The 21,091-nt window shown below is 36.5% G+C and overlaps 1 protein-coding gene across 1 annotated transcript in view; it reads left to right on the top strand.

Moving 5' to 3' along the window:
- The window catches only part of COL24A1 (collagen type XXIV alpha 1 chain), a 110,318-nt gene that overhangs the window by 28,558 nt on the left and 60,669 nt on the right, over positions 1 to 21,091 (top strand). Inside the window, exons 9-19 of the mRNA XM_072343519.1 lie at positions 1,086 to 1,139; positions 2,218 to 2,262; positions 3,905 to 3,958; positions 4,351 to 4,395; positions 7,909 to 7,962; positions 9,935 to 9,979; positions 13,931 to 13,984; positions 14,076 to 14,120; positions 14,431 to 14,484; positions 15,047 to 15,100; positions 16,422 to 16,475. Coding sequence (XP_072199620.1) covers positions 1,086 to 1,139; positions 2,218 to 2,262; positions 3,905 to 3,958; positions 4,351 to 4,395; positions 7,909 to 7,962; positions 9,935 to 9,979; positions 13,931 to 13,984; positions 14,076 to 14,120; positions 14,431 to 14,484; positions 15,047 to 15,100; positions 16,422 to 16,475 — 558 coding nt within the window. The remainder of the gene's footprint in view (positions 1 to 1,085; positions 1,140 to 2,217; positions 2,263 to 3,904; positions 3,959 to 4,350; positions 4,396 to 7,908; positions 7,963 to 9,934; positions 9,980 to 13,930; positions 13,985 to 14,075; positions 14,121 to 14,430; positions 14,485 to 15,046; positions 15,101 to 16,421; positions 16,476 to 21,091) is intronic.

The raw sequence follows: 21,091 nt of genomic DNA, 5'->3' as shown, positions 1-21,091 counted from the left end.
TCAGAAAACAGTAAGGTGTGCAGGTGTTGAGTAGTAAAACAACAACAAAACTGACTTCTGGGATTGACTTGGAGGATGAAGGTGGAAAGAAGCTCAATCCATTCATTTCTAATCCATGGCCACATTCTGTGTCCAGTTTTGGGCACCTCAGCTCAAGAAGGACATGGAAGTACTGGAGCAGGTCCAGAGAAGGGCAACGAGGCTCGTTAAGGGCTTGGAGAATCAGCCCTATGAGGAGAGACTAAGGAAGCTGGGGCTGTTTAGTCTGAGGAAGAGGAGGCTGAGGGGAGACCTCATTGCTGTCTTCCAGTACCTGAAAGGTTCTTACAGTGAGAGTGGGGCAGGTCTCTTCTCACTAGTGACTTGTGACAGGACGAGGGGAAATGGCCTCAAGTTGCACCAGGGCAAGTTTAGGTTGGATATTAGAAAGAACTTCTTTACAGAAAGGGTGGTTAGGTACTGGAATGGGCTCCCCAAGGAGGTGGTTGAATCGCCATCCCTGGATGTGTTTAAGAGCCGCTTGGATGTGGTACTCAGGGATATGATTTAGCAGAGGTTTGTTGTTGTGGTATTGTTTAGTGGTTGTTTTTTAAGAGATAGGCTACTGGTTAGGCTGCGGTTGGACTTGATGATCTTCAAGGTCTTTTCCAACCTGAGTAATTCTATGATTCTATGATTCTATGATTCTAGAAGAACAAAATAAATTTGACTTCATAAGGGCACAAGAATTCTTCTTAAATGAAACTTTTAACACACATTTGTTAAAATATAGTTATGACCAGGGTAGTTACTTTGCTGTAAAGACCTGTCTCCCACAGTCTTTCTCAATTACTTCCATAAGTTGCACATATATTTTTATTATTAAAGTAAGTGGTATACTGTTTTGTATTTTTTCTTCCCACAAAGTCTTACACTACTCTTGTAATGCTTTTTTTTAGGGATGTGTAGTTGATGTTGTTGGAGTTACTTACATATAATGATACATACAACTCTAAACCTGACATTAAGCTTGTTTTCTCTTCTGTTTTTGTGTGTGTATATTTATTTATTTATTTATTTATTTATTCTTTCCTTTTGCTGTTTAGGGAGTTCCAGGAATGGCTGGCAGTGTTGGGGCAGTTGGTTACCCTGGCAGGCAGGTGCAGTAACTATGCTAATGTCTTGGTAGTTCAGTTCTTTTTTATTTGTTCTTTTCAAAAATACCAGACCTAGCTCTTCTGGAACCTCTAAGAATATAATGTGTTGGTTTACATCCTATGCTAGAGTCATAATGCTATACCTTTCCAGTGCACACCGATCACATTGACAAAGTACCGAATGTCTTAATGCTGTAGTTCACAGAACCCCTTATGGTTCTGTGTGTTTTAACTGCATATTTTAAATTTAGAAGCAATAGGATACTGCCTGTTGCTGTATAGTCCCTCCTGATTTTCCCTAGTGTATTTACTTTGCTGCTGAAATTACATCTTTAGCCTTTTAGGGAAACAGAATATTTTCTAAGTTGGGGAAAAAAAAAAATCTATTAGTTGAGAAGGAGAACAAGTAAAACTATAAAAGAACTTCTTATAAATACAAGCACTTGCATAAATACTGACTTATTTTTTAATATAAGGTAACAGATACCTCAGACCAGCAATACAAATAAGACAAAGTAGAAATATGTCTTGTCTTTCTTATATAAAGATATGTGAGACAAATTCAGTTATTAACTTTGAGTTTTAATGTTGTCTTAAAGAGTGAAATTGACTAATACTGGATTATTGAGTTAGGTTTGTAATGACTATGAATTTAAAAATTCCATTACAATATTTTAATGGGCGATAATAGGTTTGTATTGAATCATATAAAATACCTAGAGCATTTGGACTATGTGCTCTACTATGATATTAGTGTGAAAATAAATTTGAATTATGTCCAAATATGAAAAAAATGAAAAGCCCTGTGAAATTTTGTTACCATAAATCCAGATCTCTAGATCTGGAGCAAGTTTACTCCAAGAAGAAGTAATTGTAAGGTAAAGGAACCATCTAAGATTCAGCTATGAATTAATGAAAGACCTTTCTGAACATGGTCCCAATATACCAGTTGATAACACCCTCATCAGTTGTGATCATTTTGAAGGCTATATTATAGTCGACAACAGAGCGTATCTGTTTACTTAAATGAAGTACAACTCACTTTTTTTTTTTTTTTTTTTTTTTTTTTTTTTTTTTATAGGGCTTAGCTGGACCAGAAGGTAACCCGGGCCCTAAAGGTGCAAGGGTAAGTAATCATATAAAGCATTTTGGCACATGTGTCTGTTTTCACGCAGAATGTATGTAATAAAGTGGTTGAGGAGTTGTACTCACTCCTGACAGTTATATGCCCAATGAATCCCTATGGCTTTACAGAATTTGCAAGTGAGAAATCAGTGTTTATTTCAAAATAATATTACATTCTTTGCTATGGTGAGTAATCTCCTGTTATTGGTCTTCCTCTTGTTCGGAATGCATACGGGAAAGAAAAGTAGGTCAATAATGAAACTGGGGATGTGAGGGCTGGGAATGAGGAGTGGACGTTTTCTGCCTGAAGCATTACTTCCATGATGGAAGCTATCAGGAAGGTATATGTATCTGGCAATTGCAATCTGCAACAGCTACTAAGCTTGATAAAGGGAAACAGTCTTGTCACATAAGCATCATATAAGACTTTGTATTGTACAGGTTGCTGAGTAGTTTGCTGTGTTCTCATGAACCCATTAGAGCCTATTGTGTAAATTTGTACTTATCTGTTTTTGGTTTTTTTTTTTTAAATATTAGTCTGGTTTATTAGTTGTTTTTTTGTTGTTTTGGTTTTTTTTTTTTTTGGGGGGGGGGGCATGTGTTATTTTGATGTCAGTTTTCATTACAGTGATGGGAAAAATGAGTTTGTCAGGATCAAGTGCCAACAGATATCACACCCTCAGGGATTGTATCTGTTTATGTTTCTTCACTTTATTTTTTCCTCAAATTCTAAGTGCATTTTGTCTCGTTCTCCTCTCAGCCAATGAAGCATTAAGTGATTGTAGTCACTTCCTGAAAAGTTACTGCTTGTCTGCTGACACAAGGCAAAAATGACCGGTGTTTAACATTATAAGTAATTTGAGTGAAGAACACTTGTCAGGTTTTAAGACTACGTTCTTTATATGAATTCTACAGACAGTTTGCAACAAAAATGGTGTACCCTGCTGAGATACACAACTGTGCCATGGAGGTGGCACAAAAGAAAAAAACTAAATTACATTATACTCAGAGCTAGAGAGAAGGAAGAAAACAAGGGATTTTTGTTTTCAGAACTAATAACTTCCAATCTTGGTTTGAATCTTTTAATGCATTTTCACTTGTACTTTTTTTTTTTTTAAATCACCATTCCAACAGCATGTTTCTTTCTCCACACAATTTTACAAGAGCATCTGCTTCTGACATCCTGAGAGAAAACTGGGAGAGAAATATCCCGTGACTGCCCTTTAAGGAGAACATTCTGCTTACAACAAGATAATCTTTCTAGTGCGCTTGCAAATTGCAATAGTCAGGCAAAGGTATTGAAGATAAGTAGCATCTCTGCTGTGTTTCAGAGAGAAGTCTAGTTTCATAGGCTTTTTCATGTTTTACATATTATAATAAAGTGTCTACAAGCCTAACTTACTGGAACATCTTGTCCATACTTCTTTGTTAACTTATTCAGTACCTATATAATAGGAAATTATTTCTGCTGTTAGCTGGAGAGTAAATCCTGGTCATGTTGACATCAATTGAGTTTCACTGGTAATTTCAAATAAGCCTGGATTTAATCCATGGATCTTTAATCCACAGTTGGCAAACACTGAGGGACAAGCATTTCTGGTGGAATGCAGTCTTATAATCATGAATTGTTCTTATTCATTTAGGGTTTCATTGGACCTCCAGGTGTGGCAGGACAAAGAGGATCTGAAGGAGAAAGGGTAGGTCTGATGGAACATCAAGGAAGCGTTAATGTTTAGGTGATTATATGTGTTAAAACTGTGAAAAGTGCACAAGGTCCAATTACTTGAATTTGTCTAAAAGGAAACTGATGTTTAGGAAATTATGTGAATAGGTCACATCAAATTATTATTTGAATTGTTCTTAGGACCATTGAGATCCATGATTATTTTTCTTGAAGCAATTTGTCAGCTGCCTTATAATGTTCATAGTAAAACTAGGTTTTGGCTGGTTTTATTTTTTTAATCGTGCTTCTTCTCAGGCTGTCTTTTCCAAAGGCAGCCTTAAGTACTTGAATTTAAGCTGATGTAAAAAAGAAAGGGGAAAAAAAAAAAAAAAAAAAGCTAGTTATGATGGGCAATTTCTTTCTCAGGGCATTCCAGGCTTACGTGGAAAAAGAGGTCCTAAAGGGAGACAGGTAAAAATTCTAATACTGATTATGATTTCTACTGCCAATGTTAACATCTCTATAATTCACTCCATAGCTTTACTCAGTTGAAAAATATTAACTTTATTTTTTTTTTAATTTTCCATTGTTTCCAAATATTACTTTGAGATATTGCAAATTCCATTTGGCAATTCTAGTTTGAAGTGAATGATGCTTAATCTGATGATTCTCATCACTGAGTACTGATAAAAACCCTCTCAGGGTTTTTTGTTGTTGTTTTTTGGTTTTTTTGTTGTTTTTGTTTTTAAAAAGGGCAGGAACGCATAAATATATTTGATAAAATCAATGTTAGCTTGACATACTGATATGATGCAAGTTTTGTGAGATCTGATTTTGTTGATGTTTTGAATGGAAATCAACTACTTCTAATCTATGGTATTTTTGGACAATGGTAAATTAAAGGTGTCCTCTACTTAGCATATTTTTCTATAGCTAAGAGTAAACACCAATCTGCCAAATACACATCATCAGTGTTTGGGGGTTGGACTCGATGATCTCTAGAGGTCCCTTCCAACCCCTATAATTCTGTGATTCTGTTTATATATTTCCTGTGGTATGTTTGCAATTCCAAGTCTTTTGTTTTTTGCTGCAACCATATTATTTTAGATCTTTGAAGCTGTCCAGGAGTTTCCAATTTTAAATTGCTTATGGTCTGTAACTGGAAACTGCTATGCTATTCTCCAGGCCTGCACTCAGCTGTGCTTAGCAGTTCAGATGACCTCCATCTACCATGCTGATTAAGTATTCTCAGCAGGAGTGGTGTGATTACCACCGTACGGCTCTAAGTGTATGTGATGAAAACTATGGAGGATTCTGTTTGTTATGTTTTGTCTTATGTTGTTTTATACTAGTCATAAAACTTGCTACAAAGAAAGCAAGCGAAGTTGCTTTTAGTGTAAAGAAGGGTATGCAGATTGAAGTGCCATTAAGTTGATACTGTTCTTTCTGAAGCTGATATCAAACTGATAAAGTATAAAATCCATACTGCACATGATGTTATGATGTGGAATATTGACAGCAACATTACAAAACCATGACAGGTAGCAGGTCTGGGTGTTTCTGTTCTTGAGATAACATTTAATTTGCTTGTAGTTTGATTCAAGTGCTGTTTTGTGTGCATATGACTGCTGAGTGAGAGATGTCAATGCTGTCAATATATCACGGTAGCTGGCATGGACTAGATAGATGTGCCACTGTGTCCTATGCTGCATTTAAGAGACAGTGAGCATGGATGAAAAGCACAGCTTGTGCTCAGTATGGAAAAGGAAGAAGAGGTGACTGCAGGGTACTCCAAAAGCATTGTGTATTTCATTCGCAGTGGCAGGCTTCAGACAGGCTTCTGATCACCACTGCATAGTTTTTTTTTCCATCTTTGAAAGCTGGTGATGTGTATGTTGTAGGAAGCAGTTATGTTTTCCTTCTGCAAAAGCAGATCTTCTATCAGTGCCAAACAGTGCTCTGATGAGGACTTAGAATTATATAAACCATCTCAAAGTGGTTTGATAGAGATGACGGAGCACCCAACTCACCTCTGCACAGTTTTCATAACTATTTCATCTGGTACAGATTCCTTTGTAATGTTGGCTTTTTCCTCAGTCCTAAGGTTCATTCTACATCCTTTCTATAAACTACTTATTTGATTATAGACTACTCATATTGGGACTAAGCCTTGCTTGAAGTACTTTGCTGGATTGGGAACTTAGAAAATATCAGTTATTTTAGCCCCACTGATAGATGTAATGATGTTTTTTTTGCCATAGTATCCCTGAGTTAACTACCACAGTGCTGTGCTGTAGGGTGTTGTCGTGGAAGGAAATTTGACATGGAAATTGCATAGTGCCTCAAGTCAGGCTCCTGACCTTGTGTTCTAGTATGCAACTTATTTCTTTGGACAACATTTCAATAATAATGCTGATGAAAACATATTCTCACTGGTGGTAGAATATGATTACATGATATGTGATACATCTTGAGTGTAATGATCACTTGTAGAAAGTGATATAAAGAATAATAAAGGAGGAGGTTGTGATCTTTCACTGATTAAAAACATTAACAGTTGCATTTATTCCCTTTTAGTTTATCACCTCAAGGGCCTGACAGCTGTCATGTTTGATATTTGACAAAGGATCCTACCTGTAAAGTTAAAAATATTACCAGTTAGCAGGTTTAGTGACTAGTTATTCATAGTTGTAATATCTTTAGCATACTTGAAATAGAACAATATATTCGATAACCAATGATTGTAGAGGGAGAATTTATTTTTATATTGTGTATATGATATGCTTTGGTTATGAAGTATTTTTTTTTAAAGCATATGTATCACATTTCTTTGCATAATGTGCTTGCAATATTAAGTTTAGCTGGGTGTCCTGTACTGTACTGTAAACATGATAGTGCTCTTATGTGCATAGTTTGACCACATTTAAGGAAAATTTTTTTAAGTAGTATTCCTCTGTATGAGATTAGTTACAGGCAACAGCCAATATGACAGAATTGACCTTGCGAGCATTTAAAAGTCTAGTCCATTATAGCTATGGACAACCATTTCTGTTTGTTTTATATGAACAATATAGATAGTCATCCTTCATATGCTTTATAATATTGTTAGAAGGTAACTCTGATATAATGAAATACTCATTTCCTGGTAGTAGCAGTAGTAGATTTCAATGTCAGACATTTCTGACTGTTTTCCTGTGTTAGTTATTCCTTTCTTTTTTTCAGTAACTAGTGTAGTTTTATCAGCATTTGTTAGAAGATGTGGTTGAGAATGGGATTATGATGACTGTAGGTAATCAGGCCCCTTCCTAACTTTTGTTATGTCGTTGTGTTCCATTGGAAATAAGTAAAATAGTCTGCAAAACCTTACGAGGCAGCAAGTAGGGTTAGAGCAAAGATGATGGTGTATTTCCATATCGTTTTGCTTCTCAAGCAAGAAATTGAAATTTTCTTTTAAACTTTGACCATTGATTATGCTAGTCAGAATTCTTCTGCACTCTTGTGTTTGATAATCCTTGTCTTAATAATTGAGTCTCTGGAGTCAAAACTTATTGAATCAGCTGCTAATAGGTCTGGTTTGACTTATTGTTTCAGTCTCTAGGTACAGGCTATGACGAGTGTTAAGGATAATGCTATGCTACAATGGGTGAAAATCACACTGAGTCTGTCACCATTAATAATTATGGAAGAATAATGGAAGAAGACAAATATTTTAATGACTATGGTGGGGTACAGGAGGAAAAATAATCTTGAAGTATTAAATAGGAAAAGAAATTCCAAACTGAAATAATCATGTTTAATGTTGGTTGTGGCTATGATTTTATAAGGCAACAAATTACTATCTGATTTGTATAGCTGATTTGTATAGTTCCTCCTCCTCTCTCACTAAATCCTCTTGCTCAAATCTGAATTTTGAATACATACAGGAATTTGGTGTTTAGACCTTCCTTTGAAAATGCTTGTCCTTTAGATGCATTTCTGTGTTAGGGTTTTCCAGGAGACTTTGGAGACAGAGGTCCCCCAGGGCCAGATGGGAATCCTGTAAGTATCATGTTATGATGATTTACATTTAAAAAAAAACACAATAAGAACAATAACAACAAAAAGCCAACCACATAACACTCAGTATTAACCCCCCTCTCAAACAGAAAAGTTTATGCTTGAAAAGAAAGATACTGAAGTTCACAGACTCAAAATTAACTGGACTGTTAATTTCATGTGGAAAGTGCAAGATAGTTTTGTAATAAGTAGTTATTTTAAAAGAAAGAGAAAAGAACCTGTTGGCTAGCAAGAGCATGCATTTCCCAGAGAATCAGATGTCTTACTGTCCTCATTGCATTACTAATGAATGTTTTTGTCTTCCTAAATTATTGCATTAAATATGATTTTGTATTGCTAATTAAATAATTATTCTAGGTTCACCTTAGCAATTGGGAGTTTGCCTGTGTGCCAGAACTGCAGTGTTCATATGTTTCTGGGCTTGATAGTTCATTTTGTCGTTTGAACTGCTACTGAATACAGTTATGTCATTTTGGATACAAGTATGTCATTTACTGTGTTATAATTGGTGTGATAACAGCTTTGTCCTTGGCAGTGTGCACAGGCTTAAAGTGGTATTCAAACTGCAGCAGAGTCAAGTTACTTTACTGGCTGCTCTCAAGGGAGCTTTGCTGTCACACTGCATTTGCAAGGAAGCCCTGGCAGCAGACTCAAAACTCAAGTTTCATTTGATATGAGAAACCAGTGAAAAGGCTTTGGGCCAGACAAACAGCCAGTAAGTGCTGGGCAAAAGAGCAGCTGATTTAAATCAGCTTTTATTGCTGGATGATGCTTTGGAAATTGCAATCCGTTTGTCTTTAGAGGCTGTTCTTATGTGGACCAGAGTCAGTAAATGGGTTCTTGCTGACGGCCTGCCTTTTCCTATTAGGAATTTATTTTAGAAATGTTGCTCTACGGAACTGGAGTATGGATGATCCACACTGCACATGATGTTATGATGTGGAATATTGACAGCAGCACCACAAAACTATGACATTGTCACCATTCTCTGGTGCCAGCATTTTGGAACACTGAGGAAAAAAATAAAATTATATTTCTGGTCACTGAGGCAAAATTCCCCTCGTGAGAATGTCAGGCAATGACAACACAGAGGGCACTATGAGGGTCTGTGTGACCTGCTGATTGCCAGTGATACCAAAACAGTGAGTTTTTCCCTCCCTCCTTGTACTTTTCAGTCTCCATCCTTTCCTGATAGGGCAGAGATGTTTTTCCACAAGATCTGAGGAGGAGTACTACTTTAACAGAAATAAACTCAGAAAAAAAACTGGATCCAAGAGTAGACTTACCTATTACCAAGAAGCCTGTTGGAACAAAAATATTTGCAGACAAGTTCCTTCTAATTTGTCAAGACAATTGATTTTGCTGCTGACAACAGGCAGAAACACTTCTCCCCCCAGACTCTACCTGCAGGGCTTGTTCAGGCAAGGGGCCAGAGTTGCAGCTGCAGGGACTGCTGCACTGATGGACTTGGCTGCTCTGTTTTCTGCAGTGCTGAGAATGTTGGCCTCAGTTGAGATAAACTTGAGCACAGCACAGATGGTAGCAGACTACTACTAAATTTCTTTTTAAAGATAATGCAAATATATAGTTTATATCAAGAAATAATTTGCCATCAAGCGAGTATTTTCCAAAGGTCTTTCAATGGACTGAGCTGTTGTTCCATTTATGTTTTAAAGGAATCTATGTAAACTCTCCTGCTGCTTGCTTTTTTTCTACCCCAAAGTTTTGTTTTTATTCTTTCCATTTGAAACGTCAAGGTAGAAAAAACTGTATATTCCATGGTAATGCAGGGATGATTTCATGATTCAAATACCTTTATCCAATTTTGCAGTCAGACGCTTTATAGAAGCAGTCACTTGTAGGACCCTCCCGTATGAATCCCAATTTACTTTCTTTTCAGATCACTAAGAGTGAGTACACGTTTATTAAAATCTAAAATTTGTTGCCTTTGTAGGGAATTGTCGGTGGTGTTGGTCCTCCTGGATTTCCAGGGCTAAGAGTGAGTGTGCACTTATTATAATTTTGATGTGGCTTCATTAGAACTTTTGTCTTTTGTATTTGTGAATTAATAAAAATAAATACAGTAATCCAGATATTCTGACAGTTATACAAACAGATTGGATTAGATAGTGATAATTGAAACAGCAATATAAAATCACTATAGTATCTCTGGGTATGAAACATTTCTTTATTTGGTTCGATTTTTGTGTGCTTATTTCTAATCTGATGTGTCTAGATCTTTTATTGGAAATAACCATATTTTTCAAGTTTCTATTTCTAGATGCAGTATTACTTTCTGAAAGTGTGCAGTGCTTTCAGGCATCCTTTTTAAGGATGTCTACAGCCCTCATTCATTCCAGTATGTGGCTTCCAAACTCTATGAATTACTTTTTGAATGCAGTTTCATGTTTAGGTTTCTTATATATTTTTTTTAAACAATGTGCTGCCCGTTGTGATTTTTCAAACTGCATTTATTTAAATGCAGTTGCACCAGAGAAGATCTGTGACATGAATATGTTGCAGAGGAAGTGGGGCTGACTGAGATACTCTTGTACCACGTAGAATTACTTCATTATTCAAGTACTTCATGTGTTTACTGGTAAAGAACCTGGGTCTGTTTTTCAGTGTTGACTGAGTCAAGGCCAGCTACCTTGCAGCATTCATAGTTCACAACACAAGAGCAAATAGCATGTTTATAAACAAGTTAAGAAAGACATGACTGCGTCCAATGTAGACTGTTGTTTTTCTTTGGTCAGCTTTATTTTATAACTTGAGAAACATAAGCTTGTCTTATCTTGATAAGCTTGTTAGTTTACATTGATAATCATCTAATTTTTCCTTTGAAGTATGACAGCTCAGCAGTCATCACCTTCTTAACACCATAATTATAACAAAAAAATATTCCTATTAGGAAGTCTCTTCCTACTTGATTGGGATTGTTGTGGCATTGCTATGGTGAAGGTGCACAAACTTGGTGAAGGAGCCACTGTGGCTTCCAGTCTTTATCATGCAAATGTAATTTGTTGCAATCTTGTCAGCTGACATACTTGAGCCAGCTGGCCCATTAGAAGTCGCACTCCTGAGAATTTGGTTTGAATTATAGTTTGCTTTTCTTCCTTACATGGTGTTCACTGGAATTTTATCTGAAGGATTTTGACAATTATATAAGTGTATTAAAAGGTTTTTTTTTTTTTTTTTTTTTTTTTTTTTTTTTTTTTTTTTTAAAGCCTATTGCTTCTGATTATTTTGTCTTAAACTTGTTTATCAGTTTATCCCTTCCTAAAATTCAAGAGTACAAGTGTATCCAAGGTCAAAGCTCTATTTGCCATATTGCTGAGTTGCAGACATTTATATTGCAATTGAGTGTCAATACTTTTCTGCAAAATAAATTATAGTCAATAACCAGCTGAAGTCTTAACCATTTGTGAGCTTCAAAAAAAATATAACCAGAATGACCAAAAAACCCAACATGATGGCATATTTAGGTTTTGACCACACATTCTGCCTGTGAGCTCCACGTGAATGGCATGCTAGCTCCCATTTATACACTGGTGCCCCTTTGCTCTGTTCTGCCTATGTAAAAGGTAGATTATGTGCTCTCCTACTCTGTGTAACTTGTACTCAAAAGACAAAAGGTAAAGAACAGGAACAGACATATAATTATATATTTCCTTATCACATTCGATTACTAAGTGAGTTCTTTTTGTTTGTAGATTTTGAATTTTGCAGTGTGATGATTTGGAACAGCACTTTGCAGGGCACATGCTGATGTTCACATCTTTTGTTGAAATTAGTTTGACATGCCCCATCACATAAAGTGCCGGGGATTTTACATCATCTGATGCTGCTCCATTTGACCTCAAGGAATTACGGGTCCTTGATGGAGCAGAGAGCACCTTTGATTTCTACACCTGTGCTTGTAGCTGAGCTGTACATATTTGCACTGAAAAACAGACATTTTAAGAGGCAGAAATGATTTTGCAAATGAACTATTTTCAACAGAGTTTATTGCTTGAGATGACGAATGAATAAAAATACGTACAGACAAGTACTTATGAAGTGCAAATAAAGCTCAGTAAGATAGGGTACTCTTCTGACAGCTTAATAGATATTATGGATATCTTGGAGTGTTTTTAAAGGTATTCTCTTTCATTGAGCCAAGACATGTTAGAAATGTTGCTCAGCAGAAATTAATTCTGTGGTCGCTTTCTGAAGCAGTAAGATTTTGCAGCCAAGGAAAATAGTGCAGCAATATTTGCTATGGATTTCTGAACAGCTTTGTAAGTTTCTAGGGCATCAAAGAGTCTGACTGTGATTTTGAAATAAGACTAGAACACAGCTAAGGAGGACATCGGTATCTAATGGCATGATTCCTGTGTGGGTACTACAAGTGTACGGGCATGACTGGGAAAATGTACTATCATGCACCATCTGTTGGAGACTCCATACTACATCATATAAGTGCTCTGATGCCCAAGCCTCCCCATCAGGAGGATGACTGGAAGAGCTTTACTTTGTTGCAGAATTTCTTTACAAGGGAACACTGTGATCTTCAAACTGCAGAAGAATTTCACCAAGACCCCTGAGATTCGCATCACCACAGATGGCTTGTGTGGTACAGCCCTGTTCCCATATTATGTCTGCTGTCCAAATGGATTTGTGCACCCTGGCCTCTGTTTTCTTGTGGCCCTTGTTCAGGCAATATGCCAGTTCTCAGTATCTCGAGAAGATACTGCTGTGAGTATTAGTAGGACAGCAACTTTGAGGGAATTTGCAAGTGAAGTTATCAGTAGTGATCTTTCTTTTAAAAAAGATTTTTTTTTTTTTCCTTCTATAAAAAATTTCCTAATACTAGGGAGCACTGATTTTTTTTTTTCCTCACCTAGTATTCTGTCATCTTTGACAGGTAAAAGAAACTTGCTTTTGTTTCATTTGACACAGGGAAGTAGTGGAATAAACATGCTTTGTGTGGCTGAAGTCATTTGTTTCCCGACTGCTAGCTGATTTGAACAAAACTGAACATGTGCTACCATACAGCAAGGCTGTTGTAGGCAGAAGGCAGTTCCAAATAGTTACTCAAGTCTTTCCTTATCAGTGATCTAAACTCTGTATTACATATTCAGGTGAAGGTATTTGTATTGATATTTGTAGCTACATTCCTGCATAGCCACAGAGGAACAAGGCTTTTATTGTTCTTTTCCCCTTCTTTTTCAGAGGCAGAATATGCAGAAAATAGGCTTCCCCCTCTGTAACATAGTTTTAGCTATTGCTGGATCAATTTTCATGTTTTGTTCACAGTCTTTCACTAATATTACTGGTGTTGTTGTGTTGATCATTGAAGATTCTCAATTTTTAAAATTCTGGTTCTTTTTTTGTTTGTTTTATTGTTTTGTTTTGTCATGAAGCTATAGATTTAAATCCTGGAAAGGATTGAAGGTATATTAGAATAGAAAAAGCTGCATACTCATCAGATTTTATGTTAGCATTGTAATTCATATGTAGGGGTAATCGTATCTCTGTTTAAACTTATAGAAGTAACTGAGAGATGAGAAACCCCAGACATTGTCACAACTGAAAGTAGAATCATTCCTTTAAGCCAAATTCAATGTTTACTGAGTATTGTTGCCATGTAACCCTAATAGGGATAGCCATTCACTGAACGCGTAGATGCAGTACAGAGAAGGCTTCCTTATCCTGCGTTGCACTGTGCACCACTGTCTGCTCTCTGATACATCCTACAAGAAAAGAGGGACTTTTGGTTGCTGGTATTCCTGCTGCAGTGGGTGGGAACCATAAAGGGCTTATACTATGAATACTTTTCAGTGAAGCTGTTAGCCTGAAAAAGGTTCTGTTTTCTCTCTGTGGTACAGAAAATGGTAGAGTTACTGGTCTCAAAGTTGCTCCACTTTGTCAAATGTTTAATGTAACCACCTTTTTTGCTGTCCCATAGGGAGATGTGGGGCCAGCAGGACCGATCGGATCATCAGGAATTCCAGGGCCCATGGTATGGCGTTGAACGTTCCTGCAACCAGGTCTCTATGCTGCCTTCCAAATGACAGGCGTACACTGGATTTTTGTTTCCTTCATTTTAATAGGGTCTTCCAGGGAATATGGGACAGCCTGGAATGAAAGGTGATAAGGTGATTTAAATATTTCCATTATCTCAGAGATGTAGTTATTTCAAACTCCTTTCATTGAATCTTGAGTAAAATTAGCTGCTTCGCAAAGCTTTCTGGTTCTGCTTTCAGTTTGCTATCTCTTTCAACTTAAAATTTTAAAAGTACTTCGGAACCAGACCTGATAATTTAGACAAACTTTTGGATACTTAACAGTATCCTGTGCTATTGTCCATTCCATTATTCAGAGATCTTCAGTGATGAATGTTGAATTAATCTTTCCCCTTATCTACTTCTAAACCACAAATCTGTCTGTATAAAATGTACTGTTTAGGGTGAGCATGGCCTTGCAGGAGATCCAGGAGATCAGGGGTACCCTGGAGACAAGGTAACCTATAGGGTGTTTTTTTTACAGAATTGTCTGTTTTCAGACTTTTTTTGTTTGTTTCTGAGTCTTAAAATGCTATGTCAGCCTCATAGGGGGGAAAAAGTATAGTAGTAGTTACTGGATGTCATTGAATTAACATTTAAGAAACTCTAATTAAAATTTAACTGGGGAAAGCAGTGAACAAAGACAAGTAAAGAGCATGGGCAGAGAGTTCTGGTTGCTATCTTTTAAGAGGTACATCAAATAAAATAACTATGGTGTAACCTGAGATCTGTTAAGTATTGCAAGGGGGGTTTTCTCTTGAACCTTGAGATTCCTCTGCACCTCACCTGGCTCAGCTGTGGCTCGCAGTGCATGTGGTCCAACTTTCCTAGACCATCCCCTAAGCCATCCCCTGAGAACTCTGGTTGAGAGCTGGATGTTAGAAGTCATTTGTGATTCTACAGTTTTTCTTTAATTATTTTGGACAGCAAAGTGTAGCAAGCTGTTGTTTTCAGTGTAACACAATATGGTTTTGTTTGCATTTTGTGGCTTGCTTTTTATTATTTTTCTTTTTTTTCAGGGTGCTCCTGGTTCACCAGGACTTCCAGGAATCAGGGGAAAACCAGGACCCCAAGTAAGCTGAAACATACATTTTTACTCTCAATGTATCACTACATGTTACTGTATTGGATGCTACTTTGTATTTTATGTTCCTGACAGATACAATATTCTAGAAGCTACCTACATCAAGAAGTACAAAGAAGGTCCAAGCTGCTTTTGTGTGTCAGACAGTATTACAGAGTTCAGTAGATGCATCTGGTTTTAATATGGAAGTGCTTATTATGCTAGTCATTCTGTGGTACTCATTTACACATCCGTAATGTTAGAAACAAATCCACTGACAGCTTTGGGAGCTTCCAAGATGACCATTTGGGCTAGGTGGATTTGGAGAGAGTGTGGGAAATCCTCGTAATAATGGCCAGTCATTTCTCACAGGGGTGGGGTTAGTCATGAATTCAAGTATTTACTGATTGGTAGCAGTTTAAAAGCACTACATGTATAGTGCTGGCACTTCTGCAGGGATTGTCAGTGTTGAGGCAGCAGAGTTACCTGGCTTTGTTCTCACCTGTTCTTAGCTCTGCTAATGGCCTCCTTTCTGTGTAGAACTAAAAGTCATTAGCTAATATTTTTAAAGATTGAATCACACCGGTCTCATTTTTTGTCATAGACTCTGAGACTTACAAATTCAAATTCTATATATATAATATAAACCCCGGTTCTCCAAAATGCTTATGGAAGTTTGCTTAACTTTCTATGGGGAACTGGCTTGTTTTCAATTAAAAATGCATATGTGTGTTAAGCATTTTTCTGAGCAGCAAATGTTTAAAAATGTGGAAGAAAAGATATACCTTAAAGTCACTGTTGCATTTGGAAAGGGTCCAATTTTCCTGTTGAGCAAATTATAATATTAATAGTTTGCAATAATATTTGCAATGCTAATGACAAAGCTGCCATTATCTTTCTTGGCCATAAATGACTGTTAAGCTATAGAGATAGGTTTATAAGCCAGTCTCTCTAACACTTATTTCCAACTTTGGAAAAATGAATGGTTCTTTATTTTTGAGACGGCTACATATGATGCAAAACTTAAAATATAACTATATGGACCAGCCCAAAGCTTCCACTTTTATTTGTCTAAAACTAGTTGGTGTTTTTCTTCTGACTTCAACAAGATATGAAGAACTACTACAGTTAGATGCAAAGAGGAGACATTGATTTTCCTATTAAGTTGAAAAGTCATTTCACCACTTTCATGGATTTTTCCCATGACAAAGGTTTTAAAAATCTTAATACCAACCTTCTGGGGTTTTTTGGATTGTTTGTTTTTGTGTGTGGTGGTGTTGTTTTGGTTGGCTGTTTTTAATTAATCAAAAATTTGTTTCCCCTTTCTTAAGGGAAAAATTGGAGATCCTGGATCCCAAGGACCATTGGGTCCCCCAGGCCCTGAAGTAAGAAATTGCTTGATAAACTGAATATTCTAAATTACTGAGATCTATGAAGCAAGTGCATTTACCTCTAAGACTCTTGACATAGTTGAATCAGAGAATACTTTTTACTCTGTTGTTTTACTCTGTTTTACTCTGTGTTCTGCTCCATAAAGAAACAAAGTTTCTGGCTCTTATTTTTTATATGAAACATTAATATATGCAATCCTTGAGTAAAATAAGTAGCTTATTTGTTGATGTGATTAGGATTAATTCTTATCTGAATCAGTTTTAGGAGCTTGCACCTTGAATGGGGCTCACATGTTTTCTCAAATACTTGAATTCTACAGCATGTTTACTAATGGGATTCTCCAAGCCTTGCTGCTTATTTATCTCCTACAAAATAACTTTATTTGGAAAGAATGTGAAGAATAAACACCAGTGACACAGGAAGAATCGCCAAGGACTTGAATTTGGCTCAGCAGCCGCCTGAGAACCGGGTGTAATACTACAGTATTACCAAAGTGTACAGAAAAAGTGATTCTGTCACTGAATCATTCATTTGGGTGCTTTGGGGCATTTATACCAAGAAATACAAGGAAAAATGCTGTGGACTTTACAGGAGATGGCATTTTCTTTTGCTCAGGTGGTCAAAAATACTCCAGCCATTTTAAGGCAAATTAAATGCATCATGTTAAGTAATTTAAATGAGAGCGCCCCAGTATTTTCCTCTGGACATTCGTCTACAAAATGGTAAAAGGTTTGAGACTGCAAAGTGATGTCTCTCCTCACTTTGGTAACACAACATTGATCTGTATAAGTAAAAGTTCTGCCTTTCTTCTGTATAGAAATAAAAACACAGTCACTATATGCTGAAATAGGAGGAAAAAAAAAAGGAAAAGAAGACAACAACAACAAAACAAAAACAAACAACAACAAAACAACAGGGAGTTAGGACAGCACTATACTGGGATCTTGAAAAACTCAGAAATTCCAGAATTGGTTTGCATTTCTTTTTCTTTTAGAACTCTAGATAGTGTCTTACTTTCTCTCTTACTTGCTCTTACAAAAATAAGTCAGTTTTTGTTGCCAGCAGCTATTCAGGCACAGCTGGGTCTATGAAATATGACTAATTAAGTGCAGGTTTTCCTACAAGATGATCCTAGTGTCGTATTTCTAATCATGCTGCTTCTTCCAAAAAACAGGCAACTAGCAGGTCAAGCCCGACAAGCTTTTCTCCTTCTCCCAGGATCTTGGCTTTTTACATACTTCATACAGTGAAGTGTGCAGTGGTCATTCCTAGTGAGAATGAAATTAGAAAAAAATTTAACAGGCTTCTGTGTGTTTTCAGAATATTTATAGGTGAATTTTGTTCTACTAATCACAGTGAATTATCTCTCAAGAATGGTGATAGTTTCCTTCAGATATGCTCTGAGTATTACAAATGGGTTTCATCTGGAGCGGAGAAGGAGTAGTCATTCTCTTCAATAGATCTTTGTTCATCTGTGCATTATTTTGATCTGAAGTTGTTAACTTTATTCTTCCACAAAAATACTCGGACAGGATTCAGCTGCTTTGCCTCATGCAAAATGCAGTAGCTTGCAAAGGAAAAAGTTGCATTTGATTAATAAATTGTCAGAAAGACAAGCATTTTCTAAGTGAATCACTGGTTTCTTTGAGTTGTTCATTTCAAAAGAGAAAACAAGTTTATTTTCAATGTATGTTTTATCACATGATGTTGTGATTTGTACAATCAATGCCATGAAAGCAGTAATAACAATCTTCTGTTTCATATTGCAATTCATTTGTGATCTTGGAGACTTTCCTTTTCAGGCAGACTTGTCTTGAGATACTCTCACCCTAGAAGTGAAAGGATGTACAAATAAATCAAACTTGATTTGCACTGCTTTGTTAGGGCAATATATTTATTTGAGTTCTGAATATGCCTAGAGTGAGGGGAAAAAATGTCTTAGATTTGTATTTTAAACACCAGAACTGATTTTCTTTTCAGGTTTTCCTGCTTATCTTATAAGAAATAAATCTGAGAATTCTTCCTTTTGGCACATGTCTGAAGTCTAGATGTGGTGGGATCTGCATGGACATGCAGATGATTTAATGGAAATTTGCTACAGTTTGCAGCATCACCTTCCCTGATGCCTCTGTTTTAATGTTGGTAGATAGCAGAACTGCACTGAAGTTCTTGTGTAAGCTCTTCCTATTTTGTATTGTAGACTTCCAGAATGCATCAAGACTCCATCCTCAATACGTTGATTGGTGGCCAGTGCTGCTATGAATCATTAGCCACTTTCTTGGTCATAAAGCAGCCAAGCATGTCTGTGGAAAAGGTGTTTGGGAGGGCCAGTGTAGGGCTTAGCACATGCTATGGAATAGATTCCACTAGATACTTAGTCTCTCAGAAGAAAATCATGCACTAGCATCTCATTTAGTGTGGCTGAACGCATCTGCTTTGTGCAACTGGGCATATATACAAACTAGCAGCATCACTGTGCTGATGTCTTAGCAATGACACATTGTGAAAATTTCCTGTAATATCTACTGTAATACATGATTGCTATTTTTTTTTTTTCTGTTCCCTGATAAATTGCAATTGTATGCTTGTAATCTGTATGTTAGATTCCTTCCTAAATCCTTTCCAAAATAAGAATTGCAGGTGTGCTGGGGGGGAGGGGGGAAGGTTTTGGGTTTTGTCTCTGCTCTTTAAAAATGCTGACATTGAGCTTTTTTAAGAAAAAAAAAAAAAAAAGATTTATTGAATTGTCTTTCTGGATAGCACATCCTTTCAGAAGAAGAAGAAAAAGCATTTATTTGAGAATGCAAATTTGCAGTTCTCACTTTCTCAGTTCGGAAAGACTGTGGTTTAAGCAGAAATCTATCTTTGGCAATTTGATAAGTAGTACTAAAGCTCCACTGAAACTTCTTGCTGAAGATCAGTAGCAGCATTCAGTCAGTATTGCTTCTGAAAATGTATTCTAAATATTCATCCAAATGAAACACAGAATGCTGTTGGATAAGATTGTTTCCAAGCAAGAACATTTGTCAGCTCAAGAGAGATGATTCTATGTTTGCTCTCTGTTGCCCTTGCACCACAACTCACATCCCCAACCCACTGAGAGATGCTGGGAAGCCAAAGGGTGCAATGCTGGCAAATGGCATGTGGGTTTCCACATATTCCACTTGGAATGAGCAAGATTCTTTAAATGCAAGAGAATTCCTAGTGGTAAGGGAACGTGACTTCCAAATGTTTGATACTCTGCTTCTATTTAGCAGCAGAACAGGAAAACAAACAAAAGAAAAGCAACAGTCTTTGTAGTTTCTTCATCTCTGTGAGAACCAACTTCACTATAAAACAAAAACACAAACATAGTAGCGGCCTGCTCACATTTGCATTGCTTTAATTAAGTATTTTATATATGAATGAGATCAATAAATGTTAATTTCCTTTGTTTTCAAAATTTATATTTAAATTGTTCTGCACAAAAAGCAAATTCCACGGTGAGATTAAATTACCAATGCTTTCAGACAGGTGATCACTGTATTTATTTTCTGATGCTCTGTAGTATGATTAAACCAAATGAACTCTTAAGTGTTCTGCTGGCAAAAGGCCACCTCTGCAGCAAGATTTTGAAAATAATGTGTAGCCTGCCAGCAGTCAGGGTTCTGGCTGATGGCAAGACCAGACCCTACTCTTTAACCTCCCCTAGATGTCATAATATCAAGTGAGGTTTTATTCATTGTAGCCTGTGCAGAAAACTGTTGCAGCTGGAAATTGTACACTGATATATATAGCTCCAGTGTAGCTGTATAATGTCAGTGAATCAGCAAAGAAAGGCGTATTTTATGGTGTATTTCAGGTAAGCATGATCTAACTCTTCAGTGTTTTTCAGTACATAGGGCTGCCCGGCGTTTTTTATTTAAAGAACAAAACAAAAACCTCTTACAAACTGCATAGAAATTTTGAGTTATTCAGTGATGAAAATAATGTACCAGGGCACCTTTGTCACATTTAAGTGCCACCTAGAGGCATGTAAGAGTTGTTGCGCAGCTCTATCAGTTGCTTTATGGCAAAAAAGAAATGACCAACATGATGCTTTTTGAAATGTTGTCTTAGAGTTGTTCCATTTGCTCTGAATGCTCAGCTCAGTTCTTTTTTCAGTGTTTAGTGTGTTTGCTTTATGACCTATTAGTATTCAACAGCTAATACTAAAGTGTTTGGTTTTCCTTAAGAAACTGTAGTAGTATTTCAAGTTTTATACATTTGTGTTTGACTTACCATATAAAGCATGTTAAATGTTTTTATCCTGTCAACGTTTGGTTGTTTTTTTTTCAAACTTTTCATACTGCTAGGAACAAGTCATAAAAAGAAAATGGAAGAGATCTGCAAATAGAAATATTGATGTACTAAATATTATTTATGGTGGTGTGGCAGCTCTACTACTCTAGCTGAGGGTGAAGGGATTGTATTTTTTTATTCCAAACTTGCTACTTTTCTGTGATTTTTCTTTACCTGGTAAACCTGAATTCTTTTGTTTGTTTGCTTAGTATTTTCTCTTTTTAGGTTTTTTTGATTGTTTTTGTCAGTATGATTTTAGCCAATTATGAATAGTCATTAGAAATTGATT

This window comes from Excalfactoria chinensis, chromosome 8, assembly GCF_039878825.1.
Source record: "Excalfactoria chinensis isolate bCotChi1 chromosome 8, bCotChi1.hap2, whole genome shotgun sequence".
NCBI classification, from domain to species: domain Eukaryota; kingdom Metazoa; phylum Chordata; class Aves; order Galliformes; family Phasianidae; genus Excalfactoria; species Excalfactoria chinensis.
This window is presented reverse-complemented; position numbering and strand designations above follow the sequence as displayed.